Source organism: Microdochium trichocladiopsis, assembly GCF_020744255.1.
Source record: "Microdochium trichocladiopsis strain MPI-CAGE-CH-0230 chromosome Unknown B0I36scaffold_12, whole genome shotgun sequence".
Classification (NCBI taxonomy): domain Eukaryota; kingdom Fungi; phylum Ascomycota; class Sordariomycetes; order Xylariales; family Microdochiaceae; genus Microdochium; species Microdochium trichocladiopsis.
Genome location: NW_025763555.1, coordinates 1,755,273 through 1,778,628, shown reverse-complemented (window position 1 = coordinate 1,778,628; position 23,356 = coordinate 1,755,273). Strand labels below are relative to the sequence as shown.

Sequence of the window (23,356 nt, the reverse complement as noted above, 5' to 3'; positions counted from 1 at the left end):
GCTGAATAGTCCCTTTGACGTAGCATGCTTTCTCAAGAAGCAAGATCTGTGGCTAAAGTTGCACCCGATGTACAACCTCGTTCAGGTGCCAATCCACGGCGTAGAAGAATTCCGCAAATTCGCAGATAAAACAGCCAACGAAGCGGACTCGGAAGAAGATTTCCACAAAAGGATGCAGCTACACAAAACCCAATCGTTGAAGGGACTCAACAAGGCTCAGCAGTCGATCAAGGCTCACGCGAACATGGATAGAAACACTTTCGAGTCCAATGACACCTTAGAGGCTTTCCGGGTCTGGTGTTACAACGGCAGATCAATGAGCGACTTCGTCCCCGTCCTTTTTAGTATGCTCGATGACAAGGGGAAGGGAGCTGTCAAGCAACAATTGGCTGAAATCTTCCACCGCACTGGAAACCACCAAATACTCGATATTCTCCAACAACTCGACCAAACACCACCAAGCAAGACGATGGCAGATGGCACACCCTTTGGAGAAGAGCTGAGCAACGAGATGCTCGATGACGAGGGGAACAGAGCTGTCGAGCAACAAGTGGCCGAAATCAGTCACTGGACTGAGAACCACCGAACAATCGACCGCCTCCCACAAGCCGACCAAACACCATTCAGCAGAACGGTCCCACACACGCACAAATACGGCCTGCGGTCAACTGGCAGAAGTTCGCGCGTGGAGAAAGCCACGACGACATCCCGGCGGTCTCGAGCACCACCACAACGGAGAAGCCCACGGAGCAAACGATGAGAGAGTGCATTATCCTTGCACAGCGAAATCTGATCCGTCGATCGACGAGGCCTTGTATCCATGGACATTCGTTTTTCCTAGCGACTCCTTCCAAGTCCACACCTCCAGAATCTACATAATTTTCTGTGTTGTCATCGCCACACAGCTGGCGGCAAGCAGGTCGTATGCACTGTGGTGCCGCCACCATCAGCATATATGCCGAGCTCCCTGCTGAGGTCTGTATTCCACTTCAACACATGACGACCTTGTTGCGTCGCATGCGTGCTGAGACGATAGACTGCCGGGCGACACGAAGAACCCAAATGGCTGACCACGATGGACTCACTAGGCGCAATGCACCGACCTCAATCCGCCCGAATGTCACCGGAAGAGCATGTTGCACCTGCGGCACTAGGCCAATGTCATCTTCCATGCATAAGCCTCGTCTTCGAGATGGTCAGGTGCGCGACACATACAAGAATCGCCGTGGCACGCATCATCAACAAGCCCCCAGCTGTTGGCAACGTGGCTTCCACTGGTCGCTGTCAACACGCCTTGTTGCATGCGTCCTGTTTCTCAGGACGTCAACAACGAACCAGATCCCGCGTCTCGAGGGCCACACTCGCCATTCGGATAACACTCGGCAGCGGAGTCGTTTCATGCTAAGGAGACTCGTGTCGCAACCACGAGGGCCTCAATTCCTGGCAGACGTCGGACCCCGGCCGTGACTGTCCTCGACTTGGCTACCTCGTCAACTGCGACATGCATTTTTTCAAGTCACGGGGTTGCCAACGAAGTTGCGGGATCGAATGACTCGTTGATGTATCAGTGGTGCGTCGCGTCGCGTCCATTCATGGGCTGCTGTGGAATCACCGCTCCTCTCGGAAGAAGTGGAAGCCCAGGTTCTTGCATTAGCTGGGCTCCCTGACTCGGATCAGACAGCGCATGTCAGGTTGTCAGTCGCAAGGGAGGCAGTTTTCAGGTCAAAATGCAAAGGTTGCGCACCCAGGCGTCTCTGGCCCAGCTCAGACCTACACTCTTACGTGTCGAGCACGGACACTTGTGTACATAGACGTGATCCTTTTAGTCATTCAGAATTGTAGATGCAAAATATGACTAATACCTAGAGGGTATCTACTCTTGATAGTGCGCCTGCGTCTCAGCTGGCCAGAAGGACTTGGGAGCAGCGCGTCAGTGGCGATGTGTTCGGCTCTCGTGTTCACGGTGCAAGGTCCCACACGAAATGAGAGCTGATGACGGGTTAGTCTTTGGACGATCGTGACGATGCCTAAAAACGGGAAGTTTTTTTCATCCCCTCTCATGGGCAACTACAGGTGCTGCTGCCAGGCAACCCTTGCTGCTCTATTGCATGTGCCAGTGATACCAGGCTGGGCTGATAGGCCCCCTGGGCTAGACGTGGCCAGTTCCTGACCCTAGGCGCTGAAGCCCATCGCGCGCGGTAAAAAAAAAAAGGCTGCAGCGACAGAGGCGTAGGGGCTGCTTGACAGCCGCCCTTCGCGCATTGCGGCACACTGATGGCGCGCGAGCAAGACAAAGTATGTTACATGCCGAGGCTGTCCGAAGATCCGGGCGCCTCGTGCGCGCGACTCGATGCGCAGCCAATAGCACGAGGCGCTGGAGTGATGCGACAGCGCAGAAGGGCGTGATATAATTGGCTGAACGACGTCCGGCAGAGCGCCCAGTTTCACAAGCTCATGGTCGTCCTGGTTTGGAGTCTGGCGTAGCGATGGCCGTGGCCAGAGCCAGAGCCATAGCCGAAACGCATCACATCCGCACCAGCACAAGAGAGAGGACGATCGCAGCAGCCAGGCAGAGGATGCGCTTCACCAAAGCGAGGCCGAGCATCCCGTTCGACCGGCCAAGTCCCCGTGGCGCTCGCCCGCCCCAGCCAGCCCAAGCCAGTCCAAGCACCTCGTCATCATCACCCACCACCATCCATTAATCATCCCTGTGGCAATTGGGGTCGCCCTTCCACGACACCCCTTGCCCGCGCGGATTGCCCTATCAGCTGCCACCCGTCTCGTCTGCTCGGCCCCCGGCTAATAGAGGGCCTGCCTAGCAAGCTAGGCACCCCTTCAGGGGCTATGGTGAAGAGGGGTTAGAGTTGTAGTGCGGAGCTGTGGCCGACTCTTTAACTGTCATGGGTATATCTCAGGACAGAAATAACCCCCGACCTCAGGTTTCGGATGCTTCATGAGGCGATCACTTGATTCATAGCTATGTTAAATATATACATTCATTGCCCTCATGCTTATCCGCCCGTCGGTCTCCCCGCCCAGCTCTCGGTCTTATCTGACAACAGAAACAAGACTGAAGACACGCCGATACCTGGCTTCCCCTGACTGGCCGTCCCCCACCAAACAGCGTTCGTGCGTTCATGTGGGATGCCCTGGGACATGGTCTAGCCATTCTCGTTGGTCTGTAGAATGGAATCCAACACGGCAACAAGGTATCGGTGCCTCGCTATCTGACAAGAGCACTGCGACCTTCACTGGGGCAACTCGAGGCCAGTATTACTCGTGGTATGTCAACCGCCTCATTTCCTTCTATGGAACCATATTGAGACTCCGTCGAACGAGACCAGGGAGCAACCAGTTGTACCTCGCTCTGCTGTGCCAGATCTACTTGCATGCTTCGGCGCATTGTATGCAGCAGCAGCAGGAAGCGGTGCAGAGCTCTCTTTCGCCGTCACACAGGGACTCGCCCACTGCTGTCCGCAGCGCTTCCCTCGTGTCTTTGGCCGGGGCGAAGGACGTTTTGATCGCGTGCTAGGCTTGGAGACTTGTTGTCGAGACTTGTCTCGTTCATTCGGACTCGGCGACCGGTTGCGTTTCGCTGTGCCGTCACGCAGCGGGGAATAGTGGGTGGGATGGCGCGGCTTATCAGCCGAAGAGGACGATATAGGGTTATTGTCTGTGCTGGCCGCTTTATCAGTTATCGAGGCCCATAGAGAATGCGGGAGAGCCAGCTCCAGATGGAGGGTTTGCGATACTGGTTGGCGCCATCGCAAGGCTCCGCACAGTCCTCCTCAGCCTTCGGGGACTTTTCGCTGTCAAGATAGTATACCCCTTGCACGAAACCATGTCTCAGCTGCATCTCCAATGCCTTATGGCTGTAGAGCAGCCTCTCAGCAGTGATCCGGACATCACTGTTCGCCTGACCCAGCGTCAAAGCAGCGAGCATCCAGCTAAACTTAATGCATCCATGCTTATCATACAAGTCCTCATACGTCATGAGCGACGCCCAGCTGTCGACGACCTCTTTTGCCCTCTCCTCGCTAACCCTGAACCACTCGGTATGCCCTTTGCCACAGCCCGCGCACTGGGGCTCCTTGCGGCGCTCCCACGCCAGCTCCTCTTGCGCGAGCGTCTTTGCGCGCTGGGTGTATTTGAAGACGTCTGTACTGTGCACGAGGATCGGGCGGTAGCCGCACTTCCTGCGCCAATCGTTGAGGCGTTGCTGGATTGGGTTCATGGTCCATCCGATCTTGACGTAGCCCGGGGATGAGGCACGGCGGAAAACGTACAAGCGGCCGGGTTTGAAGTCTCGCTTGTCGAGTGGCTGACATAACTTGGGGCCCATGTCATTAAGGGGATGGACGGCATGACAGAGATATTGTGTTCCTAGAGCATAGGGGCTGCTTCTGGTGGGTCTGTCTTGTTTGGCACTGAGCTGGACCTTCCAGAGTTCGCGGAGTGCTGACTTCTCCAGTGTAATATTATTCAGCTCGCCAATAGTGAATGGTAAGTCGGTAGTATGGTGCCCATGGCGCTTCGTGGTCAAATTCCGGACATGGCTGGGGAACTCGATATGCCCTGCGACGTTGTCTCGCTTCCGGTTAATACGGCTCTGACGCAACGCGGTATCCGGTAACTTCCTGGTAGAAGCAGGTACTCGTGTAAGCGGATCGAGTAAGCAAAGAGTTGATGAAGGGAAGGCCAGGGCTGATCTGCGGAACATTGGACCCCCAATGTACAAGGCTAATCTTGTGTCCGTTCAAAAACGTCTAGCGCTCACTCCTGGCAGAGACCGGTAGATATGTATGTATCGGGCGCCTATGAGCCCTGTAGAGCTGGATGCAGCTTAGTATGCCGTTTGCTCACAGTGTGAGGTCGTGGATGGTATGGCACAGGACAATCTGCCAAGCCGGCAAACATACATAAGGCGTATCGTCCAGACTTCCAAATATAAACAATGGCGGTTATCAACAATGCCACTTCGCAAGCGCTGACCGCATCACACGCGTGTGCCGCTCCCCAAATCGTCCGAGCTCACCGTTTGTACCCTCCCCTTTCCTCTTCACAAAGCCCCGACTCCGAAAGCATCCCACCCAGTCCCCGCCACCAGCCCTCACGGCGCTTCGACGAGCTCGGAGTGCTGGGCTACTTGAATATGCCCACCGCCATGACGCTGCCGTTGGTGACCATCGAAGCCCCGGTCTGCGCGTCTCTTTGCGTTCCCACAACAAACATATCGAAACTCGGTGTCTCCTGCAACGAGGCTGCAAACGGCACCTGGATGGGAGGCATGCCGGATAGAACCTGATGACCTTGGTCGAGTCTGGTTGGCTATCATGGTGGAACAAACAAATAAGTAAAGAAACAAGGCTAACAAAGCTTTATGGCACCAAGAACACAAGTATGTAGTGTAGCTTCAACTCTCACGGCTAGGAGACGCGCTCTTATAATGGACAAGTTCAGTCCTTCTGCAGTACTGTACTAGACTGTATACTGTATACTGTAGTGCGTAGGCAATCATACTTATGCTGGCCTTACGGCTATGTATGATGAGAATAGTGCTCTATCAGAACAAGCACAGCCCGGCATACACAAGACGGCGTAGTCCGTCACTGCGCACTTCACGGTACATTGCTGGGAAGCCTTGAGCGTTTCGGATCGACAGGGCTGTCGGCTCCATTCGCTCGTGCCTCGGCGGATCTCTTGTCGCCTGCCCGTTGCCCGCTGCGGACGACTACGTCAACGAAGTCGCTCAGTTTCTTGAACTCGTCTTGCATATGCTTGTGGTGGTGCTGGACTTGTGTAAGTTCTGTCGACATGGTATCGAGCCTACTGATGAGCTTCTCCACAGCGTCGATGGCTTTGCGTCCCAGGCTGTCGGGCTTATTGGTGACCTGGTTGAGCTCACCAAGGATCAGTCGAGCCATCTCCTTGGTCGTCACATTCTTGAATTGGGTATCAAGGTGGTTTGCCTGCATCACGACACCCTCAAGCTTATCCTGGACAGCCTGGAAGTCCTCGCGCAGAACCTGACTGGCGCGTTCCTGCACTTGTGTATTCCAGTCCTCGACAGACTTTTCAAGCCCACCCAGGCGAGCCATGCAGATGGTCTGCAGCGAGTCCACTTTGCTTGGCAGGTCTTGTCGTTCCAGGTCTTGTAGACGCGATACAAGCGCCGATATTGCAGCAGCATCGGGGCTCCTCTCGAGATCTCCAGCCTCTAGGGCGGCGATGCGTTCCGCTAGCTTCTCGTCCCTAAGCTTCTGAAGGTTATTTTTCAGACCGTCAAGCTCATCGCCGAGCCAATCACTCGTCTCCGCCACCGTCGTCTGCACCTTGCAGTACAACTCTGCCAACTTCGCGTCGAGGTAATCTGGCGAGACTGAGGTTGATTGGTTCGGTAAATGTGTGGCAGGCGAGGCGTGTCTGATGGAGAGGTGATCCTTGAAGGCATAGAGTTCCTTTCGCATGTTGTTGATCTCGGCCTCATGACCCTTGATCCGCCCCGGAATCTTGTTGTCAACCCACGTGTTGACCATTTTGTCCAAGCTCCCCAGGTCAAGTGAGTCAACCTTCTCTGTGGTATTCTCCATCTCGGCCTCTAAAGATTTGATTGTACTGGTTAAATTGGCGCACGAGTCTCGGACCTGCTGTATCTGTATGCCCAGGTTGTCGTACTCCCACGCCTGCTTGTTCAGTGCTGCCTCTATACTCGTAATCTTAGAGCTTACTTGGGCCGCAGACTGAGACGATGTCTCGACAGACTGAGATAATGTCTCGACAGTCTGTTGACATAAAGCCTCCATGGTCTTGCATCGCGCTCTGCTATCATCGTCAATCCTCTTGAGGTCCTTCTTAAAGGCGTCGCACTCAATAGAGGTCCTATCAGACATCTTTTCAGACTTCTCGGAGACGTCGCGCATCTGCCTCGTGAGTTGTTTCAAGAGATTCTCGTTTTCCAACCGAAGCGTCTCTGCAGCCTTCAAAGGTGCATCATGCTGATCCTGCATCTCTTTTTGCCATGCGCTAACACTCCTCTCCTGCTCGAGAAGTTTATGCTCACGAGCTGCAAACGCTGCCTCCTGCTGTTCGAAGCGACTTTGCAGGAGCTCGAGTTTACGCTCGAGAGCTTGATTTGTGTCGCAATGTCTGTCCGAGGCCTCGGCATTTATAGGCGGTGGTTTTTTGAGTGCAACGAACTTGGACATAAGCTCTTCCAATCCCTTTCGGTGGCTCTTGTCGGCCTCCGAGATCGTGGTTTTTAACAGCTTCTCATCCTTTTCCTGCTGTCTCAGTTCTGTGCGATGCAGCAGAGCCATGGACGTGCCTTCGTCTGCCTTTTCCAGCTTTGTATTGAAGGCCTGGCGCGGCCCAGCCTCTGCGTTCCATCTTGAAAACTGCGACTTGACAGCCACACGATCGACTAATGTGTCACTCCAAGCCCAAAAGGTGTTGAACAGGTCTTGGTACTCGGGATTCTCAATTGTCGGCGGTTTGCTGCTCGGCATACAGGGTTTGGCTGCTGTAATGAGACGGGATGTGGCGGAATTAGATGATCGTGAGACTGAAGGCGCCCACTGTTAGTAAATATAACCACAGTGATGGTATCACAGATGTAAACTTACGAGAGTTAGGTGTCTGAACCACGCTGGCTTTGCCTAGCGGAGGCGAGGAGCTGGAAGCTACCGACGGCCTCCGCGAGCTATCTTGTGCCCCATGAGCAGGATTCTCGCGAGCGTCCCGCGAATCCCTCACGTCTCTTGAACCTCTTCGCACTTCGCGGTGAGAGGAGCTCTCCCGTCCGTGTGAATTATCCGTAGTGCGCCGGGTGTTCTGCTGGTTGGTCGCTGATTGTCTTGTTCGCCCATCGAAGACAACATTCCTTAGGTCTGCCATGACGGCTCGGCGCGCAACCGGTCACTATTGTGGGAGTAACTGCTGTGCTGTGATCTTTGGTCCCCACAAGCGCTGTTGTGGCAAGATCCTGCTGATACAGTTCGTGACGGGACCCGCCGTGAGCAGGTAGCCGTTGTGCTAGGTGCCGGGCATGGGGGAGGCTGTGAGAAGGGCAGTGGCGGTGAAATCGAGCTCGAGGGTGCCTAGAGTGGGGCAGTACGATTTCTGCCGATGGGCGGTTTCATGTGTTGCTGGCGTCTAGCTGACTTGGCGCCAAACACGAGATCTCAAGCGGCGCGTTTGTAACTTGGTGCAATCGACGAGACTCCTGTCCTGTGTGTTGTCCACGAGCATGCTGCGAGACGTGCGGATGGGAGGGGAACAGGCACAATGCGCGGAAGGGGGGTCGTCAGGGCTGAACTTGAGTTGCGACTCATTGGAGGCGCGAGGAAGCCCGCGGTGGTTGGGCGGCGCACAACAGCAATGTGGGGCGGGCGTCAACTCCCTACCCAGAAGCATCTCTGGATGGACAAGGCACTTGCACGCGTTTGCAGGCCAAAGCCCACCGCTCCCGAAGTCGTCTGGAACGGTCGGCACTTCATTATCCAGTATAGGCTGTGATAAGCTTATATCACCTCTGGGGCGGTTGCTCTCGCACACGGCAGTCGTCCTCGTGCTGCTGTCCAGTCTGCAGATGCTTCCAAGTTGGCCAGCATGGGTGGGTGCGGCCTGCTCTCTTGAGGCCCGCCTAACGGCCCCACCATCACCCAATGAGACTTCAGCGCATGGTCGTGCATGGCCCTGAGGTCGCCAAGGGAAGGCCAGGTAAGCTTGCTCGCGATAACAAGGATCATTGCGAGATCACAGCCACTCTACACATACGCCATGCCCTTGAACATCACATTCGTCACATTTCGCGGCTCTCGGGCTGCAAGAGGCTTCAGCCGCCTCCCACAGCCTTATGTCCAGCACCCGCAACCAACAGCCCCGCTTGCGAAAAGACTGGTCTAGGCAACATCGACAAGGTTAGCACTTGAGAGACCGGAGTCGACATGCACGGATATCGCATAAGATCGCGCAATCTCGCACCGTCTTCAATCTGATGACCGATCGTCTCCTCCTAGGCGCCCCAATAGAAATTGCGGAAAAGACGAGGGAAGTAAGCCAGAAGAGCAAAGTCTCGATGCCCCAGCCAATCGCGGTCTTTCCGATTCCCCGGCAAGGGGGAGCGAGCCATCACTCGCCGGTGCCTTTGCCGGGATAGAATCAGCCGCACAAAATGGCTCCCGATGCTGCTGGTCTCACCTTGCGTCTCTGTCTGCTGGACAAATGTGTAACAGAGTGCGTCGGGATTTTACGCATCGCCGAGACAACATGATACGATACTGCAATCTGGTTGAGAGTCGCTGCCGTAAAAGCCGGTCGTACTCCCTCGAAGCAGTAGCATCTTACCACAAAAGTCTCACACCAACATACGCTTTGATTTATGATATTCAGGGTCATTTAAGCAATACCATCAATTGGTGGCCATGCCTCGCCCACACGCTCCGGACCACCGCATGATTCTTGTCGAGCCCGAGGAACATGATGTGCGTGTAGTCGAGACAACCCCCGACAACTTCAAAGGTAAGTGCTGGCCCTTGTGCGCCCGGATTTGTAGGCATTCTGGCTGACGTTGAACCATAGAGCTTGAGCTAAATGGTGATGAAGTTAGCCTAGCCAATCTTACTCTGCCAGTTATTGCGGGCCCGACTTGACTCTACTGCAAGTACAGCCCACCAATCTGGGCGTCGCAGTTCTGCGAGGTCTTGATCGCTCGAGATATCCTGTGAAGGATAATACTATCATATTTCTGGGACTCGCGTGGTACATCGGTGCTTAAGGGGGGGATCCAGAACCCTACAGGACTTGGCCTCTGTAAGTGCCAGCGCGGCCGTCCTGTTGTTGAAGTGTAAAAGCAGTTTCGGATGCCATCTCCGCGCTATTATTTCAACGCCCACGTTACTGAGCTCCAATTATGAGCCCGGAGAACACGACCCGTGAGCTGGTATGTAGTTGCGACCCGCTCAACAGTTAGGATGACTGGGATATGACACTACCGAGTTGACTTCACAGCCATTCCACACAGGTATGTGTTGCTCGATATTAGCTATGCATGTTCGCTCAGGGACGTCTTCTTGGAAGAGTTGTGCTTGTCCCTGCGGATGCTATTCATGCCCGCCCTGGAGAGAAAAATCCAGATGTGCTCCCTCCGCTCTCCTGCTGCGGATTGGCCGACGCTGACGCGGGCGCGCAATCTCAACAGAGCTGGGAAAAGGCCCCATACGTCCTGGCACCCCCCCTGTAGGATCATGCAGGCAGCCTGGTCGTCGCTCTGGACCCAGCCCCACCCGGCCGCACATGCGGGGCTCGTGCCTAGCCTGCGCCCAGCTTTCCGCCCGGCATGTGGTGCGGCCGCGGCTGCACGATCCGAAGCTCAGAGGCAAGTTGCCTGGGACGTTGCGTTAGGGTTCTGAGCGCTCAAAGTGCTAAGCCGAGTATATGGAACCAAGATATTCCAATTGCACAGCCGCTTTCGTTGTCTATGACGGTGACAGCAGCATTGATCAGCGATGACTGGGCTTCGGTCCAGGAGAACATGGATGCCCAGAAACGGTGTCCTAGGTTAGGAAAGGTGCTCGTTCTGTAAGATACTGCACGGGGTGTGACAAATTCTTCTTGTCATGCACATGTGGCACCACTGCCCTTTCCCCTTTCCGCTTCACCGCTTATTGCAACCGAATCAAGTGGAATAAAGAGTTACCGTTGTCGGTCCTTACCACGGTCTCAACCGAGTCAATGGCCAATCATGCGTCCCTGCACATTGTCATCGAGCGGGGACAGCCTGAGCCGTCTCTAGGCCATAACGGTGCAGCCTTAATAAGAGAGACCTGGCAGGGATTGTTGGGGGAAGCGGCGGCATAAGACATACAGCAGTATCACGCAGTAGCAAGGGCCGGGGAAGGTGAGGTGATGCACGCTAATGCAGAGACACTTCGCATGTGGCTTTTGGTGCTCAGCCTGATCAGATTTTCAGCGCACACATTTCGGGCGTAATGGGCAAACTATGCCTGCCTGGTCAGCGCACTGCTTTTCGTGTTGCAATAACCGGGCAGATGAGCATTAAAGCGGGCAGCCAAACCAGGCGTTAGCAGATATCTATTGGGCAAGAGCGGAGCCACATATAAAAAGAAGAGCAACACCTTAACTCTGGAAGGGGGGAAAAGTACCTTCATTCAATTTTGACTACCTCCTCAATTAAGACCCAAAACCTGGAGGAAGTAAGCGAAGGATATCTACAAGAGAATGGCACCAGGACGAAATAAATCACGAACCTACAGGGTCATCTTCACACGCCATGGAGAGTCCGAGTCCAACGTCCCAGATAACTCTGCCGTCAGCAAGATGGACCCCTTGCTGACTACCGACGAGACAAGGGCAGCCTGGTCCAAGGCTGAGATGTCCGGCCGCGACTACTGCTCCAGCAAGACACGAGCAGAGTACCAGGATATGTTCGACAACCCTGACATCTCCCGTGTCACCACTGACAGCCCCGTCATCATCTCGAGCCTATCGAGGGCAATCCAGACCGCCATCATCGCGCTCCCGGCGAAGAGGCTAAATAACAGGTCTGGCATCACCATCTCGCCGCTCATCGCCGAGCAGACGACGTGGTTCTCTGACCGGACGAGACCGCTCGACCACCTGAGACGGCTCGTGGACAAGGAGCTGCGGGGGAAGCCTGGTATCACGCTCCCTCTTGGCGGCCTGGACGACTTCAACCTGGAGCAGCTCGTGCAGCCCGTGCCGGAAGACGCGTTGCTCGTGGGCACGACGTTCGGCAAGCTCGCCGCCGCCGCTGGCAAGGCAGACACTACGTACCCGCGACGAGGCAACCCGGCAGGTGTAAACGATAGAGACAACAACAACAACAACAACAACAACAACAACAAGCCATGGCATCTCAAACACGGCCTCTGGCACCCGGCGAACCTCGTCCAGCGCGGACAGGAAGCAGTGAAGATGCTCATAATGATTGGGAGGGCCGCATATGTGGAGGACGAGGACCGGCCGACCCCGGCAATCCTCGTCTTCGGTCACGGGGGGTTCGTCAACTATATGACGCAGACCACGGGGCTGACTGAGGTACACCTGAACAGCAATCCACCCAAACTGACGGACTGGGCCACCGGCGAGACCCGTATCTTTGAGCTCCTCGACGAGGATCCTGATGGGCCTCCCGTTGCGAGTCTGCTTGTTGAGACGCAGGATTCTTTTGAGAGGCATTTGCGGCGGAATAGAGTGGCTGAGGAAGATATGATCCGGAGGGTGCCGGGCGGCATGTGCGGTGATCACCACAACGAGTGTGTGAGATCCAGCCTACAAGCCAAGATCATGCAGATCGATGAAGAGTATCGCACGGGACGCTTATATGCCAAGGCCCTCGAGGATGGGATAAATCCACCGGATGTGGATGGCAATCACGAGGATTACGTCAAGGATATCTCAAATAAGTGATATAGATATGGCAATTACTACACGGGCATGAAGAATTGCTACCCGGGCATGACTCTTACACGGGCATGACCTTTTGCAGCCTCTGATTGGTCCATCCCTTTTTGTTAGTGCATCTAGATTCTGCCAACGCTTCCCTTGTACCTCGGGATTAGCTCTCCACCACGACGATCGACGACACATATGGAAGCTATTCACTAGCTAGCTACTACACCAATTACCTCTTGTCGCATGTCAAGCCTACTGATAATGATTGTTCGTGAAAGATACCATATTTGTCAAGGTCCCAGGGCTCCAGGCGTGGTGTGTTAGGCCCCCTGCTGAGACCAACACTCAAACACACGCTGTATCAGGAATATCCAATAGCCTCATCTTCCAAGGCATCTGCATCACAAAGCAGGTCATTCCTTTGTGCTGAAATTGGTCCCCTCTTTCCTTCTTTCATAGTCAAATCAACTGCCCCTTTAACCATGCTCTCATCCGTGCGTGCGACACTCTTCCTGTCGCGATCAAGGCCGTCATTATGTCCCAGCCCGACTCTCGATCTAGCTCAGCAAGCAACCAACGACTTCGAAGCTATCAATTACGTCCTCGAAAACGACAGCGGCAGAACCAATCTGAGAGTTCAAGACCACCTTCGTCTAATAGCACAGGGACGAGCATTGGCCCACACTATGGCGTGGGAGACGACGAGGCACTCTGTAATGCTTTCGCCTCGTACCCAGAGACCTTCACGACCGCTCCACGCCCCCATGGATCGCGTGGGCTGAACGAGCCACCATGGGAGCTGCGATTCGATCATGAGATTCACCTATCGAATGATTTCCCAACCCGAGGAAGACGGTCGCAACGAGTAAGAATGCCTATACCAGGCCCGGAAATCGACCAGCCACCTGCCTGCTCTCCACAACAATCAGCACAAGAACAATTCTCTCCAACAAGACCCCAGTTTCAGTCCGCCCTTAGGCTAGTGCGCGAGGTGATTGGGACAGATCGAAGACTTACCATCGAGCTCGTCCGGTCATACGAACGAGTCCGCCAATGGCGCGAGATATGGGGCTACTCGCCGCTCAGTTCAACTCCATTCGAATCATCTCCGCCATACTCGCCTCCCCGAGAAAGGCACTCTCCGCCTATCGCCTCGCCGCCCTCGCCCGACCACCCCTTGTCGCCTGTCCCTGACCCGATCCCGAACCCACCTATCCCAGGCGACCCAGCGCCGTCAGCCGAAGTCCTGTTCGAGTGGGTGAATACTTTCGCGAAGGCTAATGGCTTCGGTATTGTTCGACGAAATGCCTACTCATATAAGGGTCGGAAGATCCGGTACTCTTTCCAATGCGATCGATTCGGAGAACCACGCCCCTCAGAGAGTACCGGTATTCGGCAACGGAAGTCTCGAAAGTGTGGTTGTAAATGGATGGTCATTGCCGAAGCACTGGAGGAGGGTAGATGGCTTCTACGACACCACGATAATTCCGAGCATAGCCAGCATAACCACGGGGCCAGTATCAAACCATCCGCCCATCCCTCCCACAGACGACTTACTACACCTATCAGGGCAACAGTCGAATCGACAAGCCGTCGGGTCGGAATTCGGGCCCGTGACGTACGCGCGATCGTCCTGGAGCAGCATCCCGAGTCATCTTTTACACGAAAGGATATCTATAACGCCAGGTCTCGTATCAGCCGAGACAAGTTGAGCGGCCACACTCCTACTGCAGCACTGATCAAGCTGTTCGACGAGATGGAGATTCCCTATCTTGTTAAGTGGGCGGATGATGAGCCAAACCGCCTCGTCGGTCTTGTCTGGACCTTTCCGTACTGCCTCCAGATGTGGAAGCGGTTTCCTGAGGTCATCAGCTTCGACAACACATACAACACCAACCGCTTCAAGCTTCCATTATTCCAAGCAACAGGACAGACCTGCCTTGGTCCTGTCTACAATGCGGCGTTCGGTCTGATCGACAACGAGAGACGGGAGGGGTTCCAGTTCCTCTCTGAGAGCATTCGACAGATCTCAGAGCAGCACTCTATTCGCCAACCGGACGTTATCATTACTGACTTCGACGGTCAGATGAAGGCCGCCCTGAATGATCAGTTCCCTGATGCACAGCAGCAGCTGTGCATCCACCACATCAATTCTAACGTCTTGCTCAAGTCAAAGCAGAAGTGGGTCAAGGGCCAATGTAGCAGTAGTAGTCCCGACAGCAGCAACGGGGAGGACTACGCTCCACAGGCACAGGCTGAGCTCGGCCCGAAAGACGGACAGTTGGTCAACGCGCAGACAGCTGAAGTCGTCCCTCATAGCCATCGAGGGGTTCTCATGATGTGGAAGGTCGTCTTGTTTGCGGAGACAGAGGAGGCTCACGAGAAGGCGTGGGGAAGCCTCTGTAGGGAATTTGACGATCAGCGGGCCATCCTGCGGTATCTCCATGGAACCTCCATGCCTGTCAGGGCGCAGTGGGCACGATGTTTCATTCGCAACTATCGCAACTTCGGCATCCGCGTCACATCTGGGACAGAAGCAAGCAACAACAACATCAAGAGCTATCTCCTGAATGGTATGAGCAATCTCTATCGGCTTATCGAGGCTATGCAGGACATGATGAAGGACCAGGAGCGAGATTTCAACGACGCCTGCGCAGCGGACGAGGTACTTACCGCGCGAGAGTACATAGGGTCCAGCTCGGAGTATCTAGGCGAACCCCGGACAGCACTCTCTTCGAAGGGTCTCGGGCTTATCAACAAACAATATCGGCTAGCAAGGAAAGCAATGCCGACGGGGAAGAATCCGTTCCCTGACCCCATTGGCGATTGCAGTGAGGACTGCTCGGTTTCGACCGAGCTTGGAATCCCCTGCTGCCACACAATCTACTCAAAGCTGGTGAGTGGCACGCCTCTCACCAAATGGGAGGTCCATCCTCGGTGGCGCCTACGAGAGCCATCCTCTCGAGATCCATACCGACGAATCCTCGACCCTAAGATCGCCACTGCTCTCCGTGGCAGACCTAAGAACACCACACAGGCTGTTCCAGCGCGGCTAGCCATTGAGGCAAGCAGCCAGCCGAGTGGCCAACGAGCCAGCAATCCAGCAAGCCAAGCGACAGGGCGCAGACGAGGTCGACCACCAGGAAGTCACAACAAGTCAACGCTAGCTAGGCTTGCTCTGGAAGCGAGCCAACAGGCCAGCAGCCAGGCTAGTAGCCAGGCCAGTGCCTCATCCCAGCGCCAGACGCGCAGCCGGTCAGCTGTTCTTGGAGCTGGAAGAACTACAGGAGTACGTGCCAACGGACGGAAGACGCAATCTAGCATTCGCAGGCGAAGGAGTCAGTGGGAGCTGCTTGACAGCGACGAGGAGGTTCTTCCATCTATAGTAGTTAGAGGATAGAGATATAGATAGCTGCCCTCTAGGGCGTGCTGGAATTGGCCGTGTTCTGTATTGAAAACCAGACCTTGTTTTGATATACGCCTAAGACCTGTTCTAGAGGCCTGGTTGACCTGGTTGGTTCTGACTATACCGAAAGCACGGCCTTGTTAAGAGAGCTTGCTTCACCGCCTTTGCACTGATGTACCTGTGGGTCGAAGGAAAAAAATGAGCGAATCAGAGGCGATAGAAGTCATGCCCGTGTAAGAGTCATGCCCGGGTAGCAATTCTTCATGCCCGTGTAGTAATTGCCATAGATATACGAGACAGCCCCATACCAGGAAGCAGTTCAAGAGTAAAATTTGCCCGAATCCCCTACATCCCTACTATGCCTAAGTAAATACTTGTCGTTGACTTTTTTTCTACGGTTCTAGAAACTTCCTCATCATGCCCCTGCATAGCTCCTGTCTCGGGCACACAAGACCGCCTGGGACACTTGACGTTCCCAATCGGCGCCAGTGCACTGCGGCGTTCGCCGACGTTATTTCTCGAGCTAGCTGTTCCCAAAAAGAAAAAAGAGGCCTAAAAAAAAATCGAATGCTATTGATCAATAATTGAATCCCACTCAGCGCTCTTGACTCAATGGTATTTAGAAAAGTCACAGTATCATCTCGGCTTTCTACGAGGTGAGGTTTTTGAGTTTACCATTGCCCACGTGTTTAATGCGAGAATATCCAACTTCAGAAGTACAAATAATCGCGCAATGATGACTCTGCCAGCCATTGGTTGTGATTATTTACTATCGCTTACACATCTACGGATCCACTGCAATTTATAACGAGATGAGATCGCTTTTGTTATTATTATTGATAGTACGCGTTACCTATCCAGGTGCGGGAGCCTATAAATCTCTTATAATAAGCCGTGCCGGGGCTGGATGAAAAATATACGCTACGTATTCGGTACGCCTGAGCGGCGTCTGCGCTGCGTGGTTCCGTCGCGTATCACGAATGGCACTCACCAGCCAGACGTTCTTTGGGCGAGGTTGGTCGCCCTCCTCCACGCCACCGAGCCTGTGTGGCTCCTGGACATATGCGATTCCTAGGGGCGTATGCGCTGCGCCGAAGCTGCACGGGCGCATCGCTAGCGGCGCTCTCTTTCCGGACGTCGTCGTGTAAGTCGGCCTCAGTATCCGGGGCAATCAGTGCAGGTGCTGCCGCGCCCTACATATCGACGGTGGCATTGCCGTCGTCGTCGTGATTCCTTTTCCCCTCCTTCAAGCCATCGTCAACCTGTAAGTGTTCCTCGTCGAGGGTCTTGCGCTGACCTTCTTCATAGTCGCAGCAACAGCAGCAGCAACAACAACGGGTACGTCGTCGCCTCCGGTCTCACCTTCACTTCACCCGCTAACTCCGCTATGTTTCAGACCCCAACTCTCTCAAGCGCGCCACTCCGGGGACGCGGGGGACGAGGCGAGCGCGCGGCTCGCAACCGTCGCCGCCGGTGCCTCTGCGGCCTGGGCGAGGCAGGAGAGCGGCTGCACCAGCAGCAGCAGCAACCTCCCCGGTCCCCTCCCCGGACGCCCCCGCGGCCGCCACAAGTGGACGGCCCGTCCCCGCCTTCGGCGTCAGTGAGTATCTCCCACGCCCCGCAGTCGCAGCGCTATCGTTCGCGTGGCTGATATATTCCCAGACGAAGAAGAAGAAGGATTTGCCGGCCGGCGCCGTCCGCGACTGGCCCTGTGCGTCCTGTGTGACGCGCACAGCCGGTGCGTATGCGCACTGCTGTTGCGACGTCCTCGGGAGCAAGGGCCGGCGGTGCTGGTCGTGCTACAAGGGCAACAAAACTTGCGTCCCCGTAATTACTATGACCGGCAGGCGAGCGATGTAGACCAGCTGAACCGGCAGGCAGCAGAGCGGTTCGTGCAGACGCCAGACTGCCGGAGGCTCGTGCTTGGGGCGTTCATGGACGGCATCGCGCAGGACTGCGATAGTCTTCAAGCCGTGCGCTGTGACCGGTGCCGGCAACTTACAGAGGTACAGGCCGACGTACTAGATGAGGTTGTCGGTATGGGCGAATGTAGCGAGGGTGGTACTACAGGCGACTGGCACTCCGCAGTAGTCGAGGTAGTAGACGACCGTCTTAGAGGAGATAATAAGGAGAGGCAGAGGAGGATCCGGAAGTTGCTGGAGTGGGTAGAGTTGATGGATAGCAAGTGCGCAGTGTGCTACGTCAAGTGGTGTCACCAGGGCCGGGCAGATGGTCGACAGAGGACTTACGAGCACGAGTTCCGGAGTTGCAAGGTACTAGGAGGATCGGAAGCGTATATGGCGTGGCGGCGGCAGATCCGGTTCAAAGAGTACACGTGCTGCTGGACGTGTGGTCTCCCGCAGGCTTGGTGTAAGTGGGGAGAGACGGCGAGGTGCCGGTGGGGAGATCGAGTCATGCCGGTGGTCTGGCTAGCTACAGCGAGCAGGAAGCTTGAGCAGCTGATCTGGCGAGAGCTACAAGTCGAGTGTATGGGGAAAGAGGAGTTCATAGCGTGGCTAGGGCGGGTAAGGACCGTCGAGGATACCGAGGGTACGAATCTGGTCGCAGCTTGGAAGGTGATCGTCGAGGCAGAGTGTCTAGAGTAGTAGCACAGTCAGGCTTCGGCTGGCGCCGTGCAGAGGCCCCGCTTGGGGTGGAATGTGACATTGGCCGCCCCATCCCGCTACGGATGTTGCGCCGGAGCCTTAATCAAAGTCAAACCACCAGGCAGTCCGTCTTAGGCGGCGTGTAGTGGCTCACGCCAACAATGTTGCGTCGCCCCATTCCCCGTCTGAGCCTGCCATCCTGCAGAAAAACGAGCTGAAGGATGCCGCTCGCAAGCCTTGAAACGCCTGCCAAGCCACGCTCAATCTGGTCCACGTCATCTCCGTGGCTGCATAGAACCTCGCCCTGACGCGCATGGCACTAGGGGCGCGCGCGTGGACACATGGCACAAGCTCAAAGCGATGTTCTGTGCCCTCGTCGAAGTGGACGAAGTGCCTTTACCAGGACATTGATGTGGCGTGTTCAGACAAAATTCCGAGGCCGCCAACCTAATATCCAACTAGTATGGGCCGCCAGTAGCCCGTCGGACTTCGACACTCGCAACTACTGATTGCGTGCCATCTGGATTGGCTGATTGGTCTCTGGTGTCGGAGTTGGGCCTGTGACTGCCGAGCGTGGGTGTGGTGTCTTCAGCTGGGCCAGGTCCCCAATCGTGCTGCCATGTTCCCCACTGATTTACATGTTCTAGACCACTCCATAAGCGGGACTGTTGCTTGCAGCCCATCAACATGAATCGGTCGGCTGATTGGGCGGGAAGTGTGGCCCCTGGTTTGGGTGCCGTTGTCGTTGTCCCCCTTCAAGGTTCAACGCCACCATGGAGTCCTGGGGCCAGAGGACACGCCGCCATGACACTTTACAACTTACCATGGCGGCGGGAGGTCCTTCAGGGTTATTCTTGGGCGGGTCCATGGCATCTTCCGCTGCCTTCCGGCGGATCTTCCCACTTACACAGATATCATGGTGCGCAGAAATCCAGCTTCGCCAGGTCCGGTTTCTTTGCCTAGCCTGCCTGGTCCGCCGCGCAAGAACGGAATCCCTCTGTGGCAGCTTTTGAATTTTTCCATGACCCACGCCATCTTGTTGCTTGCTGGTGTGCTTTGTGGTCATCTGTTCTGACAACACCAGTCGTGCTGCAACCTGGTGGGAGCACGTGTCGTCGATGTCTGTATTCTTATCTCCTCAGCTGCATCGCCCACGGGTATCCTGTCCCTCTGCATAATACCGAAGACTAATTCAATCACCCCCAGAAGTCAGCCGCTCCACGCCCATTCGATTTGTCCACGCGCAAGCGAAAGCGGATTACGCCAACAAAGCACCCATAATACGTTCTGTCGGTGCAGGTGGCTTGCAGGCTGTGGCCGCGATCGAGACAGGAGATGGTGACGCGGACCTCGGACAATGGCGCAGTTCCAGTGCCTCGAGACAACACACGCAAGCAAGTTGTCTCGATTCTCGTCATTCAAGGGCATCCTCGCGACACCCAGGAGACTCGTACTACACAGTTATGTGCCACCCGGCAGCTCTTCCATTCGACAGACCTCGTCAGCCACACCTTCGAGCTGGCTGGTACGCGGCTGAATTGGACCATCAGGGAGTCAACGAACACGACACATCCGAGCGAGGGTCCAAGTGTGGTCGGATCTGTCGACATCGCCACAATATCATCAAACGCTCAGCAAGAGGATGCGCTGCTGTCAATACTGCGAGCTATGAACGTGAATCCTGAATGGGATCAGCGCAACTGGTTCGACGATGTGTTAAGAAGATTGGGAGAGACGTGGCCGACGGAGTTCGCCGACGACATGATAGCCCCATTCCTCGACTACACTGTCAGACTACTCGTCGATGCGCCATTGGACTGGGTAGGCCGGCAACAAAAACAACTTTAGATGCTATGCTACGAAGAAATATCTGGGAGGAGACCTAGCATGAACCGCATTTAGCCATAACACTCGAGCTGCGACTTTCACACCGCTGCTGGCAACCAGCCCTTGCACGCAATGGCGACCGCAAAGCCCCTTCACCGGCTTTCCCCAGCACATCAGCCGCCAGGTCTTGCGGACGGTCATCTGCGTGCGTCCGTGAGTCCAATAGAAGCTACTTCGTCGGGTTTCTGAGAGATGGGCATGACAGAGGCAAAAGTGTGAAACATGGCATATGCTAGAGCACTGAGGCTCCATGCTGTCGCCGAACGCCCTGGACGACCAGTGACCTTCCAACAAAGGTCACCGAGGGACTGAAATTCCGATCAATAGGCAAAGGAGAGCACCGTCAACGACGAGAGCGCGGCTACGTGCTCGCTGCCATCGAACTGGCATTGAGGAGAAAGACAATAGTGGTGGATTTAATGCAGTTGCGGGAAGCTGTCTCATGGTGTGATGGCACTTGGACGCAGCGATGAGTTCTGCGGCGAGAAGACGTTTTTGCCTGAGGACCAGTGCTTGAACATTAGTGCCCAGCCAGTCCGGTGCAGCGCACTTTATAGCCAGGTCGGGAATTTGCTCTCGATTGGTGGGAAGTAATGGGAGGTCATCATGATGTCCGGATCGCAACAAGAAACGCTCGGCCATTCTGGAGGTTCAAGCGCTGAGGCGAGGAAGTCAGACAGGTCCAGGAGGCCCCTCATAGATAATATTATTAGATGATACCGTCCACCATTGTATCTGTACCGATCCACTGTTTCACAATTGCTGTTCGGCATTCTAGAGCTAGCTTGAGCGTGGTGCTATGCTCGAAGTCCCTGCACTCTGCCGGCTTACTGCGGCGGCCTTGGCTCTGGCATCAGCCTTTGCAAGTTGATGACCTCCAGGTTCCACTATAGATGTCTTGCACACCTGAAACAGGGCGCGCTCTTCGGCGTCGAACGCCTAGCCACGACTGTGACGCACACTGCCGATCTCCAGGGTGTCCATGCTATCCTCGTGCTGCTCAAACACTGGCGCATCGTTGGTAGAGGGTGACCCGCTCGCGTCGCCTTGGTTTCAGTGTCTTTGGACGAAGCACGAACATGGGGCTGGAACAATACAATATCTAACAATGTCGCACAGTGCAGGTGGTTTAGATCTTCACGGAGGTCCATTGGGCTGACTGAGACTCACGCAGAGATCGCCAAGGAGACGGAGTGTGCCCGTCAATATCTGTTCGTACCCGTTCCAAACTAGACACGGCGTTGCTGGCACAAGACGCGGCGAAGCGGTTGGCGCCATTATTGAGGCTGGCATGGCCAGGTAAGCTCAGGCATGTACGAAATGAATACAGAGACTTGGCCCAGTACACTCCAAGCTGGATACTCATTACAACGTGTATCCCTCGCATGCCGATGACAGCTGGGTTGTGAATGAGAGCACAGAACTGGTGGGTGATCCTCGCCCTCGACTGGCGTGCACAGCAAACTGCAAGCCATTGTTCCCCGCGTGTGTGCGCGGGGCTGTAGGTACAGTATGGCACCTGCTTTGCCAGCGGCTGGGAAAGCACAGGCCTTCCATTTGGGTTTGGTGGCTGGACTGTCCGTCATCAAGGACAAACCGAAAAGTGGGCGCGTGATAGGGCTGCCCACTGTCAGCGGCGGCACAACGTTAGCGGCGGCAGAGCGCCTATTGCTGGTCCAAGCTGCAGGCATCTGCCCTACGCGGCATCCTGGAGTCAGTGGGGACCCTCTCTGCATGTTGACTCTCATTGGGGATGGTCTAAGGCTGAGGACGGTTGCAGAGCCGGAGCGTTGTGGGGGGGTGTCGGCACAAACCTGCAGTTGCGGAGTGCGCGAAACTTGGCCTACCCAAGGGCGCCGCAGCCAGTGGAAGGGCACAGCGGCCGGCGCGGTGGCTGCTCCTCCACCCCACCCTTGGCGCCCTTCCTACCCCGGAAACTATGCGCTCACGCCACAAAAGTTCCCCAGGCGATCGCCAACCCAGCTGGCGCTGCGCTTGGGAGCGTGGCCAGGCTCAACGGCCGGGAGCTGGATGCGTTTCCGACTGCCTCGAAGGGGGAAAGCTGGCAGCCATAAAAACCTCAGCCGGTCCACCGCAGGGACCGCGGCCACATGTCAGAAGCAAACCTGGCACCGGTTGTGCGCTTGACATGTCAAGATGCGTCCGTCGTGTCCGTTTGACGACTAAGACTCGGCTAGAAAGCGCTGCTGCTGGTCGCTGTCAAACACCCTGCAGACACACCATCATGAGATCCGGCGCGTGCCGATAGCCCTACAAGCGTCGAAGCTGCTGCGAGCCCGTGGTAACCATGCCGGGAGAGACGGGGCCGATCGATGTGTCGCTGCCCATCGCGATGCTGATTGCGGGCTTCTTTGCCGTCGCGATCTTCAACACTGGAGAGATTACCATCAGCATTTTCAGCCTCTTCCGCCGCAAGCAGGGGCTCTACTTCTGGAGCCTGCTCGTCGCGACATTCGGCATCTTCATCCACACCATCGCCGTCTTCCTGCGGTTCTTCGCGCTTGCGCCAAACCTGCCAATGTGCGTTGTCACCGTCGTCGGGTGGTGGGCCATGGTGACTGGCCAGTCTGTCGTGCTCTACTCGCGTCTGGGGCTGGTCAGGCCTGACCGCTGGAAGACTCGGCTCGTGGCCGTCATGATCGTCTTCAACTTTGTCGTCCTCCACATTCCCGTGTCGATCCTGTTCCTCGCCAGTAACAGCGGCAATCCCGACCCCTTCTTTCGCGCCTTTGATGTGTATGAAAAAATACAACTCGCCGGCTTCTTCCTCCAGGAGAGCGTCATATCCGGGCTGTACGTATGGGAGGCCGCCACGGGCTTCAAGCCTATCCTGGTGGTCAAGGCCACCACGGGACGGCGCATCCTCCGCCATCTCGTCATCCTCTTCGTCCTCACCGTCCTGCTCGACGCCAGTCTCCTCGCCACCGAATACAGCGGAAATTTCCAGATCCAGACGACGTACAAGCCCGTCGTGTACAGCATCAAGCTCAAGATCGAGTTC

The 23,356-nt window shown here is 55.6% G+C and overlaps 5 protein-coding genes across 5 annotated transcripts; 3 read left to right on the top strand and 2 right to left on the bottom strand.

Moving 5' to 3' along the window:
- The first annotated feature begins 2,855 nt into the window (after positions 1-2,855).
- B0I36DRAFT_47526 (uncharacterized protein) lies at positions 2,856-3,658 on the top strand. Its single transcript, XM_046162930.1, has 2 exons — positions 2,856-3,282; positions 3,345-3,658. Exons 1-2 carry the CDS (start codon positions 3,008-3,010, stop codon positions 3,619-3,621), a joined length of 552 nt encoding a protein of 183 aa, XP_046006172.1. The 5' UTR covers positions 2,856-3,007; the 3' UTR covers positions 3,622-3,658.
- Positions 3,659-3,694: 36 nt separating this feature from the next.
- On the bottom strand, positions 3,695-4,342 carry B0I36DRAFT_369049 (meiotically up-regulated gene 113-domain-containing protein; the record flags this gene model as incomplete). Its single annotated transcript, XM_046159707.1, has 1 exon — positions 3,695-4,342. The coding sequence occupies one exon, from the start codon at positions 4,340-4,342 to the stop codon at positions 3,695-3,697; it is 648 nt and encodes a 215-aa protein (XP_046006171.1).
- A 1,276-nt stretch (positions 4,343-5,618) lies between these two features.
- Positions 5,619-7,715, bottom strand: B0I36DRAFT_338053 (uncharacterized protein; the record flags this gene model as incomplete). Its single annotated transcript, XM_046155721.1, has 2 exons — positions 5,619-7,561; positions 7,688-7,715. The coding sequence occupies 2 exons, from the start codon at positions 7,713-7,715 to the stop codon at positions 5,619-5,621; spliced, it is 1,971 nt and encodes a 656-aa protein (XP_046006170.1).
- Positions 7,716-9,422: 1,707 nt separating this feature from the next.
- B0I36DRAFT_369047 (uncharacterized protein) lies at positions 9,423-9,775 on the top strand (the record flags this gene model as incomplete). The annotated part of the gene is made up of 3 exons (XM_046159706.1): positions 9,423-9,519; positions 9,580-9,602; positions 9,668-9,775. The coding sequence occupies 3 exons, from the start codon at positions 9,423-9,425 to the stop codon at positions 9,773-9,775; spliced, it is 228 nt and encodes a 75-aa protein (XP_046006169.1).
- Positions 9,776-19,782: 10,007 nt separating this feature from the next.
- B0I36DRAFT_355318 (uncharacterized protein) lies at positions 19,783-20,295 on the top strand (the record flags this gene model as incomplete). The annotated part of the gene is made up of 1 exon (XM_046157428.1): positions 19,783-20,295. One exon carries the CDS (start codon positions 19,783-19,785, stop codon positions 20,293-20,295), a length of 513 nt encoding a protein of 170 aa, XP_046006168.1.
- Positions 20,296-23,356: the final 3,061 nt, after the last annotated feature.

Bases quoted from the DNA above. Each gene is read 5' to 3' on its own strand.
- B0I36DRAFT_47526 (XM_046162930.1), top strand. From the start codon at position 3,008: ATGCTTATCCGCCCGTCGGTCTCCCCGCCCAGCTCTCGGTCTTATCTG. The intron at 3,283-3,344 runs GTATGTCAACCG...GAACGAGACCAG, and splicing joins CGAGGCCAGTATTACTCGTG to GGAGCAACCAGTTGTACCTC.